The sequence below is a fragment of the Aotus nancymaae genome, unplaced genomic scaffold (assembly GCF_030222135.1).
Source record: "Aotus nancymaae isolate 86718 unplaced genomic scaffold, 86718_ANA_hifiasm-v0.15.2.pri h1tg000067l, whole genome shotgun sequence".
NCBI lineage: Eukaryota > Metazoa > Chordata > Mammalia > Primates > Aotidae > Aotus > Aotus nancymaae.
This window is the reverse complement of record NW_026988482.1, coordinates 24,808,634-24,833,896: the sequence shown is the minus strand read 5'-3', so window position 1 is coordinate 24,833,896 and position 25,263 is coordinate 24,808,634. Positions and strand designations below refer to the sequence as shown.

General features: G+C 42.5%; 1 protein-coding gene across 9 annotated transcripts in view; it reads right to left on the bottom strand.

The window, feature by feature from the left end:
* The window catches only part of RBM6 (RNA binding motif protein 6), a 134,266-nt gene that overhangs the window by 83,788 nt on the left and 25,215 nt on the right, over positions 1-25,263 (bottom strand). For 5 of the 9 annotated variants that reach the window (XM_064367116.1, XM_064367118.1, XM_064367117.1 and 2 more), the window contains 3 exons: positions 23,312-24,587; positions 20,010-20,099; positions 16,136-16,205 (listed from right to left, as the gene is read on the bottom strand). The exons of 1 other annotated variant lie outside the window; for it this stretch is intronic. In XM_064367116.1, coding sequence (XP_064223186.1) covers positions 16,136-16,205; positions 20,010-20,099; positions 23,312-24,587 — 1,436 coding nt within the window. Of the gene's footprint in view, positions 1-16,135; positions 16,206-20,009; positions 20,100-23,311; positions 24,600-25,263 lie in introns of those variants that run through there. 3 more of the 9 variants (XM_064367121.1, XM_021667582.2, XM_021667581.2) reach the window with 2 other exon arrangements.

Below are 25,263 nucleotides of genomic sequence, written 5' to 3'. Positions count from 1 at the left end.
GGAGGGGAGACGGGATTGAGCTAATAACTCATTGCCAATAATTTAATCAATCATGCCTACATAATGACACCTCCATAAAAACAACTACAGAAAAGGGCTCACAGAGCTTCCTGATTGGTGAACACATCTACATGCTGGGAGGGTGGCATACTCCACAGGACAGAGACTCCTACACTCAACACTTAGGACCCTTCTGGACTTTGCCCTACCTATCTCCTCATCTGGCTAATTGTATCCTTAATAAAAAACTGATAAACATAAGCTAAGTGTTTCCCTGAGTTTTCTGCAGCCATACTAGAAAGTTATCAAATCTAAAGGGGTAGACTGTGGGAACCTCCAATTTTGTAAGCAAATCAAACAGAAGTGTAGGTAACCTTGGAACCTAATAACTGATCATTGCAACTGGTGTCTGAAGAACAGTCTTATGTGACCAAACCCTTCAACCTGTGGAGTCTGAGGCTAACTCCAGGTAGTTAGTATCAGAATTAGCTGGCCTCAAGAGGGAGGAACATCTTTTATCATCGCTTTGCCTACATAACTCAGGAGGCAAACATTATTCAAGACATCATTCTTGAACATGTTCAGACACCCATCTATCAATTCACCTGGGGTCTGTTTATCCCCCTACTTTATGCCAACGTCAACTGCAAATACCACTGAAATTTCCTTATGGCACTTGTCTTTCAGGCAGCCATTTAAAAATATCAGCCTACCCTTAATTAAGGCTTCCCCCCTAAAAAGAGTTCATTTGATAAATACGTATGTGTATCTGTCAAACATATTCATTGTCTGATAAACAAAGTGAGTATTTTTTTTTTTTGAGTTGGTTTCACTCTTGTTGCCCAGGCTAGAGTGCAGTGGCGCAATCTTAGCTCACTGCAACCTCTGCCTCTTGAGTTCAAGTGATTCTTCTGCTTCACCCTCCCAAGTAGCTGGGATTACAGGCACATGTCACCATGCCCGGCTAATTTTTGTATTTTTAGTAGAGACAGGGTTTCACCATGTTAGCCAGGCTGGTCTTGAACTCCTGACCTCAGGCAATCTGCCTGCTTTGGCCTCCCAAAGTGCTGGGATTATAGGCGTGAGCCACAGCACCCAGACCAAAGTGAGCATGTACCGCTTAACTACGTTTTGATCAACAGCAAAATGCATGCATATAAAACAATGGTTCCATAAGATTATAATGGCACTGAAAAATTTCTATCACCCAGTGACATCACAGCTATTGTATTTGGTGGCACGATGCATTACCTTTTCTATATTTAAATATGCAAACACCATTGTGTCACAATTGCCTATGGCAATTGTCACAATTATTCAATACAGTAACACACTATACAGTTTTGTGGCCTAGGAGTAACAGGCTATACAATACAGCCTAACTGTATAGAAGGCTGTAACGTCTAGTTTGTGTAAGTATACCCTACGATGTTACACAATGACAAAATCACTTGATGATCCGTTTCTCAAAATGTATTCCTGTCATTACACAATGCATGACTGTATTTAATAATAATACAAATGAAGGAAAAGAAAATGCTGTTCCCTGAATGTAATACTACTGTATAGTTTTAGAAATTAAAATTAAAGGCCGGGCACGGTGGCTCACACCTGTAATCCCAGAATTTTGGAAGGCCAAGGAGGGCAGATCATTTGAGGTCAGGAGTTCAAGCCCAGCCTGGCCAACATGGTGAAACTCCTTCTCTACTAAAAATACAAAAATCAGCCAGGCATGGTGGTGGGGACCTGTAACCCCAGCTACTCAGGAGACTGAGGCCGAAGAATTGCTTGAATCTGGGAGGTGAGGCTACAGTGAATCGAGATGATGCCACTACACCACTCTAGCCTGGGTAACAGAGGGAGAAACTCTGTATCAAAATAAATAAATAAAATAAAATAACATCTGTTAGCACCTTTTTGGGGGAAATTTCTTGGGAGGTTTGACTTAATACTTTATTTCTAGAGTTTGCATATATATGTTAACTCATACTTTGGAGTTGAAGGGTGGATCACCTGAGGTCAGGAGTTTGAGACCACCTGGCCAACATGGATGGCGAAACCCCGTCTGTACGAAAAATAGTAAAATTAGCTGCGCATAGTGGTGGGTGCCTGTAATCCCAGCTACTAAGGAGGATGAGGCGGAAGAATCATTTGAACACAGGAGATGGAGGTTGCAGTGAGCTGAGATCGAGCCACTGCACTCCAGCTTGGCAACAGAGCAAGACTGTTTAAAAAAAAAAAGGAAATTTACAAACTCTTAACTACATTACAAGGTGGAAAATATTATTTTTAAAAAATATGCATTGGGCCGGGCATGGTGGCTCATGCCTGTAATCCCAGCACTTTGGGAGGCCAAGGCGGGTGGATCACGAGGTCAAGAGATCGAGACCATCCTGGTCAACATGGTGAAACCCCGTCTCTACTAAAAATACAAAAACTTAGCTAGGCATGGTGGTGCGTGCCTGTAATCCCAGCCACTCAGGAGGCTGAGGCAGGAGAATTGCCTGAACCCAGGAGGCGGAGGTTGCGGTGAGCCGAGATCGCGCCATTGCACTCCAGCCTGGGTAACAAGAGCGAAACCCTGTCTCAAAAAAAAAAAAAAAAAAAAAATATGCATTGTAGGCCAGGCATGGTGGCTCATGCCTGTAATCCCAGCACTCTAGGAGGCTGAGGCAGGGTAAAATATCATAGCCGAGTAGAAGAGGAATACTCCCAGATACCCATTTTCCACAAAAACTGAAGCTCCTTAGGGTCAAAAATTACATTACATTTACCAGTATATCCCAGCATCTTAATGCCACTCAGATATTAGTTGGATGAAAGAATCAATTAACAAATAATAACACTATCCAACAGTTTCAACAGGACAGGCATAAACTAATCAGAATGGCAGGCCAGGGATGGTGGTTCACACCTGTAATCCCCACACTGTTGGGAGGCCAAGGTGGGTGAATCACTTGAGGCCAGGAATTTGAGACCAGCCTGGGCAACATAGCAAGGCAACTTCTCAATAAAAATTTTAAAAACTGGCTGGTATGGTGGCACATGCCTATAGTCCTAGCTACTCATGAAGCTGAAGTAGGAAGATCACTTGTGCCATGCCCAGGAGTTCAAGGCTGCAGTGAGCCATAATCACATCACTGTACTCCAGCCTAGGCAACAGAGTGAGTCCCTGTCTCTAAAAATAAGGCTCATTCATGCCCATAACCCCAGCACTTTGGAAGGCCAAGGTGGGCGGACCACCTGAGGTCAGGAGTTCGAGACCAGCCTGATCAACATGGAGAAACCCCGTCTCTACTAAAAACACAAAATTACCCGGGTGTGGTGGCCCATGCCTGTAATCCCAGCTACTTGGGAGGCTGAGGCAGGAGAATCGCTTTACCTGAGAGGTGGAGGTTGAGGTTAAGTTGAAACTGCGCCACTGCATTCCAGCCTGGGCAACAAGAGCAAAGCTCCATCTCAAAATAAATAAATAAATAATATAAAAATTAGTTGGGCATTGTGATGGGCGCCTGTAATCTCAGCTTCTTGGGAGGCTGAGGCAGGAGAATCACTTGAACCCAGGAGGCGGAGGTTGCAGTGAGCTGAGATTGCACCACTGCACTTCAGCCTGGGTGACAAAGTGAGACACTGTCTCAAAAAAAAAAAAAAAAAAGTAAGATTCATACCTGTAATCCCAGCATTTTGGAAGGCTGAGGCAGGTGAATCACTTGAGCTCAGGAGTTTGAGACCAGCCTGGGCAACATGGAAAACCCTGGCTCTACAAAAAATACAAAAAAATCAGCTAGGCATGGTGGTGCATGTCTATAGTCCCAGCTACTAGGGAGGCTGAGGTAGGAGAATAGCTTGAGCCCGGGAGGTTGACAAGGCAGTGAGCCGTGAGCATGCCAATGCACTCCATCCGGGGCAACAGAGCAAAACCCTTTCTCACAAAAAGAAAGAAAAAGACAAAAAGAATGGCAGGTAACACTAAAGAATAACTCACAACTTCTTCACAGTTACAGAGCATAGTATAATTTTTAAAAATGGGCTGGATGCAATGGCTCACACCTATAATTCCAGCACTCTGGGAGTCTGAGGCAGACAGATTACTTGAGGTCAGGAGTTCAAAATCAGCCTGGCTAACATGGTGAAACCCTGTCTCTACCAAAAAAAATATATATATACAAAAGTTAGGTAGGTGTAGTGGTGGACACCTGTAATCCAAGCAACTCAGGAGGCTGAGACAGAAGAATCACATGCACCAGAGAGGTGGAGGTTGCCAGTGAACCAAGACCATGCTACCACACTCCATCCTGGGTGATAAGAGTACTATAAAACTTACTCTTAAAAGAATGAGTACATAATACAATTCAGTGGTATATTGCCAAAGTAGTGCAACCATCACCACTATCTAGTCCTAAGTCAGACAGAAGACCTAAGAGATAACCCAAGCAAGAAACAAGAAACCGGGTAAAAATTAATTTACATTGCAAGGGTAGAGAACGTAACCTAGAAACGGTGAGCAGCATAGTCTCACCAGATGTTCTGTTGCAAGCAGAGGGTTAAAGGAAGAAGCCAATGTCAATGTATTTTAAAAGCCTGTAAATAATTTTTATAGATGGTCTCTAGCCTCTACCTGTTACTCATTTAAGGTAATTATATAAATAAATTCCTGGCTGGGTGCCATGGCTCACGCCTGTAATCCCAGCATTTTGGGAGGCCTAGGAGGGAGATCATGAGGTCAGGAGACTGAGACCAGCCTCCCCAACATGGTGAAACTTCGTCTCCACTAAAAATACAAAAATTAGCTGGGCGTTGTGGCACGTGCCTGTAGTCCCAGCTATCCTGGAGGCTGAGGCAGGAGAATCACTTGAACTCGGGAGGCAGAGGCTGCAGTGAGCCAAGATTGCGCCACTGCACTCCAGCCTGGCAAAAGAGCAAGACTCGTCTCGAAATAAATAAATATAATTAATTAATTAATTAATTCTCCTACCTGGAGTGTAGCTAAGAGTCAAAAAGCCCCCTGAACTATACGGGCTGAGTTATGACCCTTTTCTTCTTGCCACTCTAGCAGAAGTACCCCCACTTCAGTGACTCCTAACTACCAAAAGGCACAGGAAGCCCATACAGCTTTATCAAACCTGGAAGATTCAGCCAAAGCTACCTGAGCATTTGGCAAAAGAGCAAAGTGAGGACTACAGAAGCCAACAGCAGTTCTATCTAAGGAAGGGTGAGGGAACTCAGCAAGGCAGTGTAACTGACAGAGGGCTGTGAGCAGAGTTCAAACACCTTCCCCAATCTGAGAGAGGCAAATTCCATCTCAGCTAAATGATTCTGAGGAAGAGAATATAACCTTCCTGTGTCTCAGAACTGGTAAGTGGTATCCTCTTCCTCAGAGTCATTTAGCTGAGATGTCAGAAGATGCAAAATCTGGAAACTTCTTTTAAGAAGTTTCTGTCTTCCTGTCTTTATCAACTGCCGAGATTTCTGTGCTCAGGACCATGTCCTTGTCAACAACAGTAAGGCTGACTACAAGACTTCTACCTTGAAAATTGTTTTATTTTATTTTATTTCATTTTGAGACAGAGTCTCACTCTGTCATCCAGCCTGGAGTGCAGTGGTGTGATCTCAGCTCATTGAAGCCTCCTCCTCCTAAGTTCAAGCAATTCTCATGCCTAAGTCTCCCAAGTAAGTAGCTGGGATTATATGCGTACACCGTACACCACCAGCCTGGCTAATTTTTATATTTTTAATAGAGATGGGGTTTCGCCATGTTGACCAGGCTGGTCTCAAACTCCTGGCCTCAACTGATCCACCCACTTTGGCCTCCCAAAGTATTGGGATTATAGGTTTGAGCCACTCCTATTTTATTTTACATTCACTATTTTATTTTTTTGAGACAGAGTCTCTCTCTGTTGCCCATGCTGGAGTGCAGTGGCATGATCTTGACTCACTGGAACCTCCACCCTCACCTCCCTGGCTCAAGTGATCTTCCTGCTTTAGCCTCCCAAGTAGCTGGGACTACAGGCGTGCACCACCACATCCAGCTAATTTTTTATTTTATTTTATTTTTTTGGAAAGATGAGAGTTTCACCAGGGACTACAGGCATGCACCACCACATCCAGCTAATTTTTTATTTTATTTTATTTTTTGGAAAGATGGAGTTTCACCATGTTGCCCAGGCTGGTCTCAAACTCCTGAGCTCAAGTGATGCACTGGCCTGAGCCTTCCAAAGTGCTGGGATTACAGGTATGAGCCACTGCACCCGGCGAGAAATTTTAAAAATAAAATAAATATGCTAAATCCCAGGTCATTCTGAAAATGACCAAATTAACCCTAGTTCCAGGACCTGTCTCACCAGGGTCACCTGATCCCTGCACCAGTGAATCACAGATTCTTCCCTAGATCAGCCAAAGCATCCACCCACTGCCTTCACAAGACTAGCCCAGCCCTAAAAGCATCTCTTGGTTTCCGCGGACATTCTGATTTTTTAAGCTCAGCCACCTTTCCTTAAGTTTCAACTGCCACATCCTTCCCAAATGTTGCACCAAAACTGATAAGACTCCTGGTTAAAAACAGGACCTTCTGTTATTTTAGAGATGTGACAAGTAAACATGGTATTTTCCAATCAGCCAATGGTTACCTTTAGAAACCAAAAGTGTTGGCCGGGTGCAGTGGCTCACGCCTGTAATCCCAACACTTCGGGAAGCCAAGGCGGGTGGATCACAAGGTGAGGAGATTGAGACCATCCTGGCCAACATGATGAAACTCTGTCTGGACTAAAAATACAAAAAAAATAGCTAGGCACTGTGGCACATGCCTATAATCCCAGCCACAAAGGAGAATAGTTTGAACCAGGCAGTCGGAGGTTGCAGTGAGCCAAGATCATACCACTGCACTCCAGCCTGGTAACAGTGAGACTCCATCTCAGAAGAAGAAAAAAAAAAAAAAAAAAAAAAAACACGAAAAGTGTTTACCTGTCTTTTCTATAAATGCCAAAATCAATGCAAAATGTATATTTGCACTTTTCAATTATAATTTCTTTCCTAAATTGCTGTTAAGCTCTTCTGTCTTTAGCTCCTCCATTTGGGATACCATAAGCTATGCGCTCTTCTCTTTTCCCTTTTTTGGGACAGAATTTCACTATATTGCCCATGCTGGTCACAAACCCGTCTCTACTAAAAATATAAAAATTAGCTGGGTGTGATGGTGGGTGCCTGTAATCTCAGCTACTAGGGAGGCTGAGGCAGGAGAATTGCTTGAATCCAGGAGGCAGAGGTTGCAGTGAGATAAGACTGCACCATTGCACTCCAGCCTGGGTGACTGAGATTTCATCTCAAAAAATTTAAAAAAAAAAAAAAGAAAAAACCAGGCCAGGCATGATAGCTCACACCTATAATCCCAGCACTTTGGGAGGTCAAGGCAGGTGGATCACCTGAGGTCTGGAGTTCGAGACCAACATGGCCAACATGATGACACCCCATCACTAGTAAAAAAAATACAAAAAATTTGCTGGGCGTGATGGCAGGCGCCTGTAATCTCTGCTACTTGGGAGGCTGAGGCAAGAGAATCACTTGAACCTGGGAGGCAGAGGCTGCAGTGAATCAAGACCACGCCAGTGCACTACAGCCTAGGCAACAAGAGTGAAACTCAGTCTCATGGTGGCACGTGACTGTAGTCCCAGCTACTCAGGAAGCTAAGGTGGGAAGATTGCTTGACAGAAGGTCAAGGCCAGCCTTGGCAACAATGCAAGACCCTGTCCGTACCAAAAAAAAAAGAAAAAGAAAGAAATGCAAAAGGTACAGGGCTTTTGCTACAACGTCACTTTCAGTAGACCCAAAATGCCAGGCGGCAGGCCAAGTGACTGATTTAGTCACTGCAAATGCTCACTTTCCAAGAAGAAATTTCCTTCCCAAGAATAAGAACTGCCCATTCACCATATGAACACTGACAGCCTACTAACATCACCTTAGCAATCCTCTAACTTTGTGACATTAGTTAATAAACCGGTACTAAAATAATTCTGTAGCACTTCAGTTACTATAATTACTTTCTATGTTTGAGACTTAATAGGAAACATAATCCAGAAGTTGTATCATTTTTTGCTTAAATATATAAATCCCTTTTGGAAAAATATCACAGCAGGCTTATATACTATGTAGTATGAAAAGCTACCTAAAAATCAAAAGCAATTCTGCCTGCATTTGTATGTCACAGAAACACCGTATGAATGAGAAGATCTACAACCATTCCAAGATCTCTGGAGAAAATGTATCACATATAAACAGAAAAAACAACTAAAGTATATGTCCTTAGTTACACATAATTAAAGTTGTAAGATAGTACCAACACTACTACAGCTCCTTTTCCTGCTATGCAGAGCAGGAGAACTGATATTAGGTAGGCAAAGCACGTGATCAGCACTGGCTCCTAAAGCACATAAGCATTAGCTTTGTCTACTTACAGAAGGTTCTCTTGCTTATTAAGTCACTTTTAAAATGCGCAAAGGTTCTAGAATAAAAAATCTAAACAAACAGTTAATCTACTGCCAGTGGTCTTCAGGGTACATTAAAATCATCAGGAGGACTTGTTAAGAGCTAAGATTACTGGGCCCCACCCCAGAGTTTCTGATTCAGTAGGTTTAGAATGGGGCTTAAGAATTTGAATTTCTAACAAGTTCCCAGGTGGTAAAGAGATGATGATGGTCCAGGATCCACTCTGAGAACTACTGCTCTATAGTTTACTTGTTGACAGAAGATGTTCATTGCAGTCTTCAGCTTACAAGGTTTCTGCTGATCATTTAAAAATAAAATATATCAGCTTTATGTCAGTTTTTCAACTTTTTATTGGAAACAATTTCCAAGTTACAAAAAAATTGCAGTAATAACACAGTAGAGGAAAAAGATTCATATATGCTTTACCCAGATGCACCTTTTTTGTGTGTGTGTGACAGATTCTCACTCCGTCACCCAGGCTGGAGTGCAACGGCATGATCTTGGCTCACTGCAATCTCCGCCTCCCGAGTTCAAATGATTCTCCTGCCTCAGTCTCCTGAGTAGCTGGGATTATAGATGCCTGCCACCACATCCAGCTAATTTTTGTATTTTTATTAGACAGAAGGTTTCTCCATGTTTGCCAGGCTGGTCTCGAACTCCTGACCTCAGCTGATCTGCTTGCCTCGGCCTCCCAAAGTTTCAGGCACGAGCCACCGCGCCCAGCCCCAGATTCAACTATTAATATAACATTGTGATCCATCTACTTATTACTCTTTCTCCCTTCTCCCTTTCTCTAATGGTTTAGGGAAAAAAAAAAGGAAAATTTATTTTTCTAAACCGTAAGAGAAAGCTGCATACATCGTAGTCCTTTACTTCTAAAAACTTCAGGATGTATTTTCTAAGAATAAAGATGTTCTCAGCCAGGCATGGTGCATCACGCCTGTAATCTCAGCACTTTGGGAGGCCAAGGTGGGCGGATCACCTGAGGTCAAGAGTTCAAGACCAGCCTGGTCAACATGGCATAACCCCGTCTCTACTAAAAAATACAAAAATTAGCCTGGGGACAGTGGCTCATACCTGTAATCCCAACACTTTGGGAGGCAAAGGTGGGTGGATCACAAGGTCAGAAGTTCGAGACCAGCCTGGCCAATATGGTGACACTCTGTCTCTACCAAAAATACAAAAATTGGCTGGGTTGGGTGGCACTGTGCCTATAGTCCTAGCTACTCGGGAGGCTGCAGCAGGAGAATCACTTGAACCCAGGAGGCAGAGGTTGCAGTAAGCTGAGATCATGCCACTGCACTCCACCCTGGGTGACAGAGAGAGACTCCATCTCAAATAAAAGAAAAAATACAAAAATTAGCTGGGAGTGAGGGTAGGAGCCTATAATCCCAGCTACTCGGGAGGATAAGGCAGGGAGAATTGTTTGAACCCAGGAGGTGGAGGCCACAGTGAGCTGAGATCATGCCACTGCACTCCAGCCTGGACAACAGAGTAAGACTCCATTAAGGGGAAAAAAAAAAAAAAAAAAAAGGCTGGGCACAGTGGCTCATGCCTGTAATCCAAGCACTTTGGGAGGCCGAGGCAGGTGAATCATGAGTTCAAGAGATCAAGACTATCCTGGCCAACATGGTGAAACCCCATCTCTACTAAAAATACAAAGATTAGCTGAGCTAGGTGGCACACACCTGCAGTCCCAGCTACTCAGGAGGCTGAGGCAAAAGAACTGCTTGAACCCGGGAGGTGGAGGTTGCACTCCAGTCTGGTAACAGAGCAGGACTCTGTCTTGAAGAAAAAAAAAAAAGATGTTCTCAAACATAACCACAATAGTTACCAACTCAGTGAATTTAATACTGATACATCATTACTACCACAATCAAGATTACAGAACAATTGCATTATACCTAAAAATCCCCTCATGCTTCCACTTTACAGTTAATGCCTCCCCCAATACCCTGGCCACTGCTCTTTCCAATCTATAAAATTTTGCCTTTTCCAGAATGTCACATAAGTGACATCACACATACACATATAGTATGTAGCCTTTTTAAAAAATTGTAAGCAAATACACATCACATAAAATGCAACATTTTAAAGTATAAAATTCAGAAGCATTAAGTACATGCACAATGTTGTGCAACCAACACTAACTACTACCTAGTTCCAGAACATTTTTATCATCCCAAAAGAAGTCCCATACCCATTAGGGACTGAAGCCCCATACCCATTAGAGACTCATTCCCCATTCCTCTAGTCCCTGACAACCACCAATCTGCTTTCTATCACGATGGATGTGCCTACTCTAGATATTTCATATAAATTGAATTGTTCAATATTCGGTCTTTTGGGTCTGGCTTCTTTCATAATGTTTTCAAGGTTCATCTACGTTGTAGCATAAATCAGCATTTCATTCCTCCTTATGGCAGTGTATATATCCTTATGAGTCTAGTTTCTTTCATGCAGAATATTGCCATTGAGATTCATCCATGTTGTCAGGTACATGAGTAGTTTCTTCTTTATTGCTGAGGAGTATTCCATTTTATGTATATACTAGAGTTTGTCTAGTCACCAAAACACATTTTACTCCTGGTACTTTTTCCAGAAATAATCATATAACTCAAGGTAATTTACAATTCATGGGATTATAATATATTTGTAAACAGCAAGTGAAAACTTCAAATATATAGAACATATGTAGGTCCAAAATCTCTTATCTACAATTCCAAAATCCCATAAATGTCAAGTTTTTGGTAAACTTCAACAAAGTCATTTTAAGGCAAATATTGGCCTACACTATGAGTTGCTTTAGTCTTTATTTACTCCTCTTAGTGAGAATATTAATAATTTTGCAGCATATTATGTCTGAGTACACATTCCCCTGGGAGATGCAATTCCTATATATGTAAATTACATTTCTATAACTTGAAAAATTCATAAACCCATTTAACCTCACAGGTTCTAGATAAAAGTTGTGACTCTGACCAGGCACGGTAGCTCACACCAGTAATCCCAGCACTTTGGGAGGCCAAGGAGGGTGGATCACAAAGTCAGGAGTTCAAGACCAGCCTGGCCAACATGTGAAACCCTGTCTCTACTAAAAATACAAAAATTGGCCGGGCGCGGTGGCTCAAGCCTGTAATCCCAGCACTTTGGGAGGCTGAGGCGGGTGGATCACAAGGTCAAGAGATTGAGACCATCCTGGTCAACATGGTGAAACCCCGTCTCTACTAATACAAAAAATTAGCTGGGCATGGTGGCGTGTGCCTGTAATCCCAGCTACTCAGGAGGCTGAGGCAGAATTGCCTGAACCCAGGAGGCGGAGGTTGCGGTGAGCCGAGATCGCGCCATTGCACTCCAGACTGGGTAACAAGAGCGAAACTTCGTCTCAAAACAAACAAACAAACAAACAAAAAATACAAAAATTAGCCGCCTGTAATCCCAGCTACTTGGGAGGCCGAGGCAGGAGAACTGCTTGAGCCAGGCGGTGGGGGCCAGGGGTTGCAGTGAGCCGAGATCACGCCACTGCACTCCAGCCTAGGCAACAGAGCAAGACTCCATCTCAAACGAACAACAAAAAAACTGATTACAGGTGTGCAACATCATGCCTGGCTACCACATATGATCTTTTAACAGTAAACGTTATAGTTCTCAGAACATCTGATTGTTCCAAGACATATTCTTCAGATAAGACCTAAGCTGCACTGCTGTGAAGACAAAAATTACACTAATACATTACTAGAGTCAATGAACAGGCATTATTCTCTCTTGTGTTATAGATCAACTCTCCATTACATGAACTAAAAGGATGCACAGGGCCAGGCGCAGTGGCTCACGCCTGTAATCCCTGCACTTTGGGAGGCCGAGGCAGGCAGACCACAAGGTCAAGAGATCAAGGCCATCCTGGCTAACACGGTGAAACCGTGTCTCTACTAAAATACAAAAATTAGCTGGGCATGGTGGCATGCGCCTGTAGTCCCAGCTACTTGGGAGGCTGAGGCAGGAGAATTGCTTGAACCCAGGAGGCAGAGGTTGCAGTAAGCCGAGATTGTGCCACTGTACTCCACCCTGACACCCAGCAACAGAGCAAGACTCTGTCTCAAAAAAAAAAAAAAAAAAAAAAAAAATACAAGAATTAGCTGGGTGTGGTGGTGGGGGCCTGTAATCCCAGCTATTCAGGAGACTAAGGCAGAGAACTGCTTGAACCTGGGAGGCAGAGGTGGCAGTGAGCTGAGATCACGCCGCTGAACTCCACCTGAGTGGCAAAGCGAGACTCTGTCTCCCCCCCAAAAAAAAAAAAAAAAAAAAAAGGATGGACTTTTTAAAAAAATTCCCTTTTTATGAGCAATATCCATCTTGCAGGTGATCACTCAGCCTAAAATACTGACTGCCAGTTTTCACCTATGAAAGTCACCCATTTGGCTGGGCATAGTGGTTCACACCTGTAATCCCAGCACTTTGGGATGATGGGGCAGGAGAATCACTTGAGCTCAGGATTTTGAGACCAGCCTGGGCAACACAGTGAGACCGCACCTCTACAAAAAGTTAGCCTGGCATGGTGGCACGCATCTGTAGTCCTAACTACTCTGAAGATTGAGACAGAAGGTTCACTTGAGCCCAGGGTTTGAGGTTACAGTAAGCTATGATCGTACAAATGCACTCCAACCTGGGCAACAAAATAAGACCCTGTTTCTCATAAAAAAAAAATAATAAATTTATTTATTTATTTATTTATTTTTGAGATGAAGTCTCACTGTTGCCAGGCTGGAGTGCAGTGGTGCGATCTCGGCTTACTGCAACCTCTGCCTCCTGGCTTCAAGCAATTCTCCTGCCTCAGCCTCCCAAGTAGCTGGGACTATAGGCATGCGCCACCACACCCAGCTAATTTTTGTACGTTTAGTAGAGATGGGGTTTCACCATGTTGGCCAGTATGGTCTTGATCGCTTGACCTCATGACCCACCCGCCCTGGCCTCCCAAAGTGCTGGAATTACAAGCGTGAGCCACCATGCCCAGCCATAAAAAAATTCTTAAGTCACTGTTACTACTGAGATTCACATATGACTTTTTTTTCTTTTTTTTTTTTAAAGGAGACAAAGTCTTGCTAAGTTGCCCAGGCTGACCTCAAATTCCTGGGCTCAAGCAATTCTGCCATCTCAGACTCCCAAGTAGCTAGGACTACAGATGTACAATATCATGCCTGGCTACCACATATGATCTTTTAACAGTAAATGTTATAGTTCTCAGAACATCTGATTGTTCCAAGACATATTCTTCAGATAAGTCCTAAGCTGCACTGCTGCTGTGAAACCTCCACTACCCTTTAATGCTCCTCACCTGAGGGGAAATCACAGTTGCTCTTCACAAACATCATAAATAATAATCTATTCCATGCATATGTGGGACCTACTGACTGTCAAGCACTGGTGGAAACAAGAAGGAACAAGATAAGGCTCCTGCTGTCATTCCTTTGTAGTGAGAGAAATAAGTTACACAAAACCACTGAGAAAAATATCATCCAATACCAGTGACAGATTCAATCCGATCAATGACCAGTGATAGATCAGTGACAGATCCAACTGAAAAATCCAGTGATAGAAATATCCAATCAGTGATAGATCCAAACAAGGATGTGATAGAAAACAACTACCAGGTGATTTTAGATTTGAAGGTGACACAAGGCCTCAGAAAGGTGAAACCGAAGTCAAGAACTAAACCCTAGAAGACAAGTAAAGATCAGAGGGAAGAGCAGTGCAAAGACCCTGACACAGAAAGAAGTTTGTATTGGTCAAAGACAAGAGAAAAGCTCAGTGTGGTTACAGTAAAATAGAGCAGGTGGAGAGCAGTACCGAGTAAGATCAAACAGCCAAGGATCAGCTCATGCATGGGTTTGTAAGATGAAACAAGAAGTTGAGAATTTCTTCCAAGTGAAGATGAAGGCACTAAGAGGGTTTTAGACATGGGAGTAACATGATCTGACTGATATTTTCAAAAGTTCATCCTACTTGTCACATAGAGATGTAGTAACAGGTAATCCAATGCTTTCTCTAAAAAAAAAAACAAAAAAAAAAAACACATATACACACACACACACACACACACACACACACACACAACTTAATAGAATGCCAAGAAAAGATTGTATTTGCCGAAAGGTGTTTTTAGTTTTATTTTTAAGCACTGTCCCGAATGATTTCCCAGGTGTATCAGTGTCTTCAGTCTGCCATTTCTAATAGCTACCATAATCAGCACATTTAAGAACTTCCTCTTTAGACCCTATATGTTAATATAATTTTTACTGTGCTGACAAATTTGACAATTAGAAAGTCAAAGAATACTAAAGAAACTGGAGTTTGAACTGCTGCTATTTAAATATTAAGACATCTCCTTTACTAAACATATCAATACTTAATGAAAGCACAGTTCATGAAACAAGACAGCTGACATTATTATCCTGAGAGTTAAAAAGCATCTCTAGCCTGTAAATTCTACCTTGAGTTCCCAAAGAAAGCATGTATAAGGCATATGCAAAAAATAAATATAACCAACAAAAGTGAGATATACAAGAACAACAATATATCTACTCTTAGGTTTCCACAAATTCAAGATTGATGTTTTTAAAACAAAAGAAATAATTAGCTCTCTGAGAAATAATACTTCTGAGTTTGCTCTCAAATTATAGAACAAATTATTTTTGGACTTAATACCATATTCTTTCAAGCACAAAATTTATTTTGTGGATAATTTTCCTCTGCAGAAGCAATATGAAGAAGCTATCTAGTGAATGCAAAATTTTATTCCATGGTAAACTGCTAAAATTGTGCCCTCAAAAATATGACATGTTCTTACTTGAAGATCTCTTTAACTGAAATTCTAAATTCTGTGAAGACTCATGCTCTACTCTCTTCCGTTTAAAATTCTGCAAAATAGGTCACCTAAAGATTATCTTTATTTTTAAACCACTTATTATTACACATAGTTCTAAAAATATTGGCCAAAACCTTGAGTTGTTGGCATTTCACCTTTCCCCACTTTTACTATAGTAAGATTTAAAGGAAATGACTGAAATTGGTACTGTGAAATATGACTAGGAGCATATTCTGAAAAGTTTAGTCTACAGTTCAAACCACAGAACAGATGTCAAAGAGAAAGCTCTTCTGCATCTATTCATGGGTTTCAACAAAATAGCTGTTACAGGACTCCATTCTCAAAGCAAAACTGAAAATTAAAGAAACCACTAATTTGTACAATTTCTCTGGGAAGTCGTAAGTTTTACTCTGAAGCTATGAATGTAAATTTTACATACAGCAAGCTTATTAAATCCTATTAGGCTCAAACATAAACATTCCACCACCATGAAGAACATAAATAGCAAGTTTAATAATTACATAAAATATATTCAGGGCAATTGCTGCAACACTCACTTTATATATCACAGGCATTCAGAAGAACTGGAACATGCATCCTCATTGCCCATGTGTGGACAAATATCCACAAAGAACCACAGTTCAGACTAAAGCTGCTTGTTATTTGAAGGCACCAACAGAGGCTTCTGGAAATTTTAATTGTGGTTTCTTAAAACAAGTTTTAAGTAGCATATGATGCAGAGATCTAACAAAGACCCTTCCTAACCCAAGGCCATATGCAAGTCAAGAAACTCACCTGTGTTATACTCCTTCAGCTGCAAGTTCTTTACAGGCATACCATCAGGAGTCCCAAAAGCATTAAGAATCTGTAAAAATATGGCATTTACACTAATGATACAAATCATAATCAAACACTGAATATTACATTTTTCCCTAAAGGTTTTTATCATACATAATTTAAAGCCATGATTATTGTGTAAAAGCAAAGTTAACTACAAACACTTAAGGCATTCAAAAAATGTTCAATGAGGCCGGGCACAGTGGCTCATGCCTGTAATCCCAGCACTTTGGGAGGCCAAGGCAGGCAGATTACCTGAGGTCAGGAGTTTGAGACCAGCCTGACCAACATGGAGAAACCCTGTCTCTACTACAAATACAAAATTAGCCGGGTGTGGTGGCACATGCCTGTAATCCCAGCTACTCAGAAGGCTGAGGCAGAAGAATCACTTGAACCCAGGAGGCGGAGGTTGTGGTGAGCTGAGATCACACCACTGAGCACTCCAGCCTGGGCAACAAGAGCAAAACTCCGTCTCAAAAAAAAGAAAAAAGAATGAGTAAAACATAATTATTCAAAAATTGGCAGAATGCAGTGGCTCATACCTATAATTCCAGCACTTCAGAAGGCCAAAGTGGGAGGATCACTTAAAGCCACATGTTTAAGATAAGCCTGGACAACATAGTGAGACCCTATCTCTTAAAAAAAAATTTTTTTCCTTAATTATCCGGGAGAGGCCAGGTGCAGCGGCTCACACCTGTACTCCCAACACTTTGAGGGGCCAAGGAGGGTGGATCACCTGAGGTCAGGAGTTCAGGACCAGCCTGGCCAATATGGTGAAACCCCATCTCTACTAAAAATACAAAAATTAGCCAGGTGTGGTGGTGCACCTGTAATCCCAGCTACTTGTGAAGCTGAGGTGGGAGAGCTGCTGGGAGGCAAAGGCTTCAGTGAGCAAGATCGCGCCACTGCACTACAGCCTAGGTAACAGAGAGAGACCCCATCTCCAAAAATAATAATAATAATAATAATAATTACCCAGGAGACCAGGCACAGTGGCTCACACCTGTAATCCCAGCACTTTGGGAAGCCAAGGCAAGTGGATCACCTGAGGTCAGGAGTTTGAGACCAGCCTGGCTAACATGGAGAAATCCCATTTCTACTAAAAATACAAAAATTAGGATGGGTACAGTGGCTCATGCCTGTAATCTCAGCACTTTGGGAGGCCAAGGCAGGTGGATCACCTGAGGTCGAGAGTTTGAGACCTGCGTGACCAACGTGGAGAAACCCTGTCTGTACTAAAAATACAAAATTAGCTGGGTATGGTGGCGCATGACAGTAATCTCAGCTACTCGGGAGGCTGAGGCAGAAGAATCACTTGAACCTGGGAGCCAGAGGTTGTGGTGAGCCTAGATCATGCCATTGCACTCCAGCCTCGGCAACAAGAGCAAAACTCAATCTTAAAAAAAAAAATTAGCTGGGTGTAGTGGCACATGCCTGTAATCCCAGCTACTTGGAAGGCTGAGGCAGGAGAATCACTTGAAAGTAGAAGGCTGGGGCTGCAGTGAGCTGAGATCATGCCACTATACTCCAGCCTGGGCAACAGAGCGAGATGCTGCCTTTAAAAAATTTTTTTAGAATTAAAAAAAAAAAAAAAAAAAAAAAAAAGGCAGGGCACAGTGGCTCACGCCTGTAATCCCAGACTTTGGGAGGCTAAGGCGGGCGGATCACGAGATCAGGAGATCAAGACTATCCTGGGCTAACTTGGTGAAACCCCATCTCTACTAAAAATACAAAATTAGCCGGGTGTGGTGGTGCGTGCCTGTAGTACCAACTACTCAGGAGGCTGAGGCAGGAGAATTGCTTGAACCCAGAAGGTGGAGGTTGCAGTGAGCCGAGATCGCACCACTGCACTCCAAGCCTGGGCGACAGAGTGAGACTCAGCCTCAAAAAAAAAAAAAAAAAAAAAAATTTTTTTTGACCAAGAGTGGTGGCTGGCAGCTATAGTCCCAGTTACTCAGGAGGAGAGTTTGAGCCCAGGAGTTTGAGGCTGTAGTGAGCCTTGATTGGGCCAATGCATTCCAGTCTGGAGTATCCCATCTCTTTTTTTTTTCCCTCAGGTATACAAAAAAAGCAAAAGAACAAAACCTTCTCAGGTATATAAGAAAAGCAGAAGAACATAACCTTCAAGGGCTCAAGCTCTCTGTACTCATACTGTGTACATTCCAAGCTCTCCTGCTTACTTGCTGTGTAACCTTTTAGTGTCCAGTTTCTCATGTGTTAAACACAAAATGATGTACTGGGTTCATTACAGTCCAGGGCCATAGCACTTCCTCAGCACAGGCAGTTTGTTTCCCCATATTCAAATGAACTGTTCTCTCACTGCATTCAGGCCTGGGCTCAAATGCCTCTTCCTCAGTAATGTCTCCCTAACTACACAATATAAAAATTAGCCCCATAAGCATGCACGCCTGTAGTCCCAGCTACTCAGGAGGCTGAGGTGAGCCATGACTGCACCACTGCACTCCAGCCTGGGCAACAAAGTGAGACTCTGCCTCAACAAAATTTAAAAATGGGCTGGGGGCAGTGGCTCATGTCTAGAATCACAGCACTTTGGGAGGTGGATCACCTGAGGTCAGGATGAGACCAGCCTGACCAATATGGTGAAACTCTGTTTTTATCTAAAATACAAAAATTAGCCAGGCGTGGTGGCGTGTGCCTATAGTCCCAGCTACTTGGGAGGCTGAGGCAGAATAATTGCTTGAACTTGGGAGGCAGAGGTTGTAGTGAGTCGAGATCGTGCCACTAGACTCCAGCCGAGGTGACAGAGCAAGATTCCATCTCAAACAAACAAACAAATAAAGATGATGATAAAAATAAAACAGCCCCAATTCCAGTGACACTCTAAGCCTGTACTTTAGCTTTAGTTTTCTTTTTTGAGACCAGGTCTTGCTCTGTTGCCCAGATTGGAGTGCACTGGTACAATCTTGGTTCATTACAACCTCCGCCTCCTGGGTTCAAGCGATTCTCCTGCCTCAGCATCCTGAGTAGCTGGGATTACAGGCACATGCCACCACACCCAGCTTATTTTTTTTCTATTTTTAATAGAGACGGGGTTTCACCGTGTTGGCTAGGCTGGTCTCAAACTCCTGACCTCAAGTGATCCACCTGCTTTGGTCTCCCAAAGTGCTAAGATTACAGGTGTAAGCCACCATGCCCAGCCTATACTTTAGTTTTCTTCAGAGCATTTATTCACTGACTAAAATTATGTAATCTGTTTTTTGCTTGCTTTTTCATTATCCATAGAGGCAGTGACTTTATAATATACACTGCTATATCACCCAGTATCTAGAACAATGCCTGGCATACAGTAATGCTTAATATTTAGAGTGAATAGATTATATATGTGATAATTAAATGAACTAATGCTTATAAGTATCACACAATGCCTGGCACAGAGCAGAAATGTCATAAGTTCAGCCCTAATTTAGTCAGCCAATCCTTTGATATTGGGCAGTTAGGCAGTTTCTAGTTTTTACTATTGTAAATAAACTGCATCTTTATGTATGCATTCCAGAAATAATATGTTCTAAAGGATGTGATTGTGTCTAAAGAGAGCAATCATTTGTCATAATATTTTTTAACCTCACCTCAGTGAGTGCATGCATAAATGGCAAAATCTGAATAAACTTTATGAATTATAACAGAGTCAATTTCCTGGTTTAGATACTATACCATAGTTATGCAAAATATTAACATTGAGGGAGGATGGGAGAAAAATACACAAGCCTTCTCAGCACATTTCTTTGCACCTTGTGAACCTACAATTTTTCAAACTAAAAGGTTTTTAAATTTTTAACTGACATAGAGAAACAGGAAAGAACACATGCCTTACCTCTTCTTTTGTGGCATTTTCAGGCACCCCGCTTAATCGAATAAGCCTGCTGGGTTTCTCCTCACTTGGGCCGGTCCTATAATCTTGATCCTTAAATTCAGAATGAAAAATTATTTCACAAGTAAATATACTTTACTGTTCAAAACACAATCAACATGAAATTTAACTACTCAGGATCAAAAATGATAATGACATATCATGTGAAGATATGAAAAATTACAATTTTCTCTATTGTTCTGAGTGCCAGAATGTGACTTCAAATCATTAGAATACAAATATGCTAAGACCAAGGCTCACTGAAAGAATCTTGAAAGTAAAGCAAAACATGACCAGAGACAACACTGAATAAGACTTAAATAACCAGAAAGCCACACGAACATAGTCTCTAAACTATAATTTTCTCAGTCTGGCCAACATGGTGAAACCCTGTCTCTAGTAGAAACACAAAAATTAGCTGGTCGTGCTCCGCGTGCCTGTGGTCCCAGCTACTCTGGAAGCTGTGGAGGAAAAATCACTTGAACCTGGGAGGCAGGGGTTTCAGGGAGCCAAAATTGTGCCACTGCACTCCAGCCTGGGAGACAGAGCAACAACCCCAGTCTCCAAAGAAAAAAACAAAACTTCCCTGGTCTGAGAATGGGGTGTGGGCTAGCAGCACTTCATAGTTCTGGTGAGAGAAGATAACTACATAACGTAATTTTTTAAAATGTCCCTGAATGATGGTGACAGGATAGGAAAATCTTCATGTAGCAAAAGCTTCATTAGGTTTTCCCTAATGATTTATCAACCGGGTTTGTGAAACAAATGAAACAACTTCCTGCCTTTGTCAGTCAGAGGAAAGTTTCAGTGAGGTGTCTTACGTCGTACTCCACACTACAGAAGTTTCTGGCAGTGATATAGGTTATATGCCCATTGGTCAAATAATACTGGCGTAAGTACAAATAATATTTCTTCAACTTCAAAGTATGAGTTAATATGTACATATGTAAACTCCAGAAATAAAGTATTAAGTCAAACCTCCCAAGAAATTTTCCCAAAAACATGCGCTAACAGACTTGATTTTAATTAATTTATTTATTTTTATTTTATTTTATTTTTTGATACGGAGTCTGTCACCCAGGCTGGAGTGCAGTGGCACAATCTCAGCTCACAACTGCCTCCGCCTCCTGGGTTCAATTCTCCTGCCTCAGCCTCCCAAGTAGTTGGGATTATAGGCATCTGCCACCACACCTGGCTAATTTTTGTTTTACTGTTTTTTTTGTTTTTGTTTTTTTTTTTTTGAAATGCTCTTGTTGTATTCTCTCAATGAATTTAAGTAAGAAAATGATCCCTAAACAACCACAGGCCTAACAAGATTTGCTCTTGTTGCCCAGGCTGGAGTGCAATATGCGATCTCAGCTCACCACAACCTCCGCCTCCCGGGTTCAAGTGATTCTCCTGCCTCAGCCTCCCGAGTAGTTGGGATTACAGGCACCTGCTACCACACCTGGCTAATTTTGTATTTTCAGTAGAGAGGGGGTTTCTCCATGTTGGTCAGGCTAGTCTCGAACTCACAACCTCAGGTGATCCGCCTGCCTCAGCCTCCCACAGTGCTGGATTATAGGTGGGAGCCACTGTGCCCGGCCTAATTTTTTTGTATTTTTAGTAGAGATGGATTTCACCATGTTGGCCAGGCTGGTCTTGAACTCCTGACCTCAAATGACCCACCTACCCTGGTCTCCCAAAGTTTTGGGATTACAGGCATGAGCCACTATGCCTGGCCTTATTTTTCTTTTTCCCGCCACATTCTCTCCTGAGGTTGTACCACAAGGGTCTCTAACTCCTGGCCTCAAGTGATCCTCCCACCTCAGCCTCCTAGAGTGCTGAAATTACAAGCATGGGCCACTGCGCCTGGCCAAATCTACTTTAAAAGATAATATCTTCATTGTAAAATTACAAATATAACCCTCCTTGCTTAAATCATATATTCAAGAAGTTTAACATTTAATTATGTGAGCTGCAAGAAGATAGCTGCAACATTAACATCATCTCCTCACGACTAGGGAGACTCCTAAGTATTCTCTCAATGAATTTAAGTAAGAAAATGATCCCTAAACAACCACAGGCCTAACTAAGCGAGAGTTGCAAGAGTCAACTCCCAAAGACATATACTTTCAAACTAAATTGTCCCAAGGCATGTAAATCAGCACCATAAAACAAAATAATTTAAAAACGTACATCAAAAATATGATCTGAAGCTAGGGGCAATGGCTCACTCCTGTAATCCCAGCACTTTGGGAGGCTGAGGTGGGGGGACTGCTTGAATCCAGGAATTCAAAACCAGCCTGGGCAACATGTTGCAACCCTGTATCTACAAAAAAATACCAAAATTGCTGGCCAGGCGTGGTAGTGCACACCTGTAATCCCAGCTCTTTGGGAGGCTGAGAAGGGTGGATCATTTGAGATCAGGAGTTCCAGCCCAGCTTAGGCAACATAGCGAAACCTCATCTCTACAAAAAAAATACAAAAGTTAGCCAGGTGTGGTGGCGCATAACTACAGTCCCAGCTACTTAGGAAGCTAAGGCAGGACGATTGCTTGAACATGGGAGGCGGGGGTTGTAGTGAGCCGAGATCATGCCACTGCACTTCAGCCTGGGCAACAGGGTGAGACTCCATCTCAAAAAAGAAAAATAAAAAATAAACTAGGCATGGTGACATATGCCTGTAGTCTCAGCTTCCTGGAAGGCTGAGGCGGGGGAATCCCTTGAACCCGGAGTTAAGAGGGTTGCAGTGAGCTGAGATAACACCGTTGCACTCCAGCCTGGACAACAGAGCAAGACTTGCTCTCAAAGAAAAATAAATAAATAAATAAATAAATAAAACCTAGTCAGGTGTGGTGGCTGGTGCATACCTGTAGTTCTGGCTACTCAGGAGGCTGAGGTGGGAGGATCGCTTGAGCCTGGGAGGTCAAGGCTGCCAGGAGCCATGATTATACTACTACACTTCAGCCCAGGTGACAGAGCAAGACCCTGTCTCAAATATATACATATATATATTTCCTTCAAATGTACACACATATATATATGAGAAGGGAAAATGAAGCAGGTAGAAAACAACAAAAGAAAAAATATATATATAATCTGAGCTCAGGGCCTTTTCTCTAGAGATTTACATTCCTACATTCTACCCCTGAATATAAATTTTGCTTTCTAATGGTTATGCAAGGATAAAAATAAAATGATTTAAAAAAAAAAGCTTCGTCCTTCACAAAAGTCTTACTTTAAAAAAAAAAAAAAAAAAAAAAGCAAACTACCCAATCTACATACCTGAAGGTCCCGTTGGGCATCTCGGGCAGTTTTGCTCTCTGGAAAAGACTTGCTCTGGCCATAGCCAAACATCTGGCTTCCTGGCAGCCTATGATCCACATCACGGTACTCCATGCTTCTATAATCGGTGTCTTGCCGCCCAAGAAAGTCCAGACCGCCTTCTTCTTTAAACAGACCAGCATCTGAACTCTGCTGTTCACCTCCAGAAAGCTGTGACTTATCTTGGTCTTGAATTGGACTTTGGTTGTTCTGAAAGTCAGCTGGAGACTCATGTTCAAAGGCTACACCTTGTGTTTCTCCTTCTCTTGTTTCTGAATGCTCAAATTCTCCCTTCTGAATGCCAAAAGCAGGCCTTTCTATCATATGGTCATGCGTGGATTCTTCTCTCCTGTTCACATTCATACCAGAATGTTCTCTATCTTGTGTAGAGGGATGAATGTAATCCAAAATATCTGGATCCACAGGGGGCATCTCCCTATCTTTAAATTCCATACAAGGTCCCATCTCTCTGCCCCTAAAATCCTGATCAGTCCTAGACCGGTGTCTACCTCTGAAATCTGAATGTGGTGTATCCCTGTCCCTAAAGTCTAGATCAGCAGTACCTGAACCTCGGCCTCTAAAGTCTTGTGTTCCATCTTTGTCCCTAAAGTCCAAATCAGATACATCTCTATTCCTAAAATCAGAACGAGACTGTTCTCTGGCCCTGAAATCCAAATCTGATAAATCCCTTCCCCTAAAATCTGCATGGGATCCATCCCGGCCTCTAAAATCTAAATCATAAGTGCCCCGGCCCCTGAAGTCAGACGGAGGAGCATCCCTACCTCTGAAGTCAACAGCGTGAGCATCCCTGTCTCTGTAGTTCATATGAGGTGCCTCCCTACCTCTATAATCCATAGAAGTACCATCTCCACCCCTATAGTCCATAGGTGGTCCTTCTCTATCCCGAAAATCCCCAGAATGTATGTCCCTACCCCTGAAGTCCAACTGTGATGAATCTCTGCTCTGGAAATCAGAAGATGAAAAATCTCCCCCCCTGAAATCATGTCCAGGTCCCTCCCCTCCTCGATAGTCACCATGCGGTCCGTCTCTAGCTCCATAGCTGAAAGAATGCTCCTCTACATTTGAAAAAGGAGGCCCCGAATGCCCCTGGAAATCAAAGGGAAGTGAATCTCTGCCAGGAAAGTTGCCAGAGTGTCTCTCTTGAGCATGACTCTTAAGGGGAGGAGGAGGATAATCCCTGTTCCACCCGGGAGCAAACCTTTCTTCTTGGCTCCCACTGTAGAAACAAAGACAGTGTTATTTATATTGTCCAGAGAGTTTGAAATCTACACACCAGCATATTCTTCTCTAATCACAGCACATTCTTCTGTAAACATTTTTTTTTTGGCAGAGTTCTGTAACAAGGTCCTAGATCTGCAGAAAACAGCAAAGTTTTGCTATTTTAAGACGAAGTGGCGGAGTAAACTTTTATGCTCCCATTTCAGAACACGAGGAAAGTCAACACAAGGTTTTCAACATGACTGCTGCAGAAAAAGCTTTCACCCAGTCCTGCAACAGGGAAAATCCGCAATACCAAATAAGCTAACGATGGTGACATACTACAAAAATTTCCATTTCCTACAGCCAGGGAACTTAAGAATTCCAAGGTCAACATGATGATTCCTATATATCAGAAAAATCAATGCACTGTAAATTTCTTACAGTAAGTTTCAGGAGATACCTTTCTCACTGCTGCATCCAGGGGTAACATTCCAAAATATTTTCTTACAGATATAGCATGGACACTACCCAATCAAAATGGATGCAGGCCCAAAAGGAAGAAACACTGGTTGTAAATCATCAGTACGAACAAGCACACCAGTGTTCACCAGCTGAGCAACAGTCCTGGCTGCATCTAAATCCCAGTTCTACAGTGGCTCCACCAAGAAGCACTCTAACCTGGGTCCTAATAT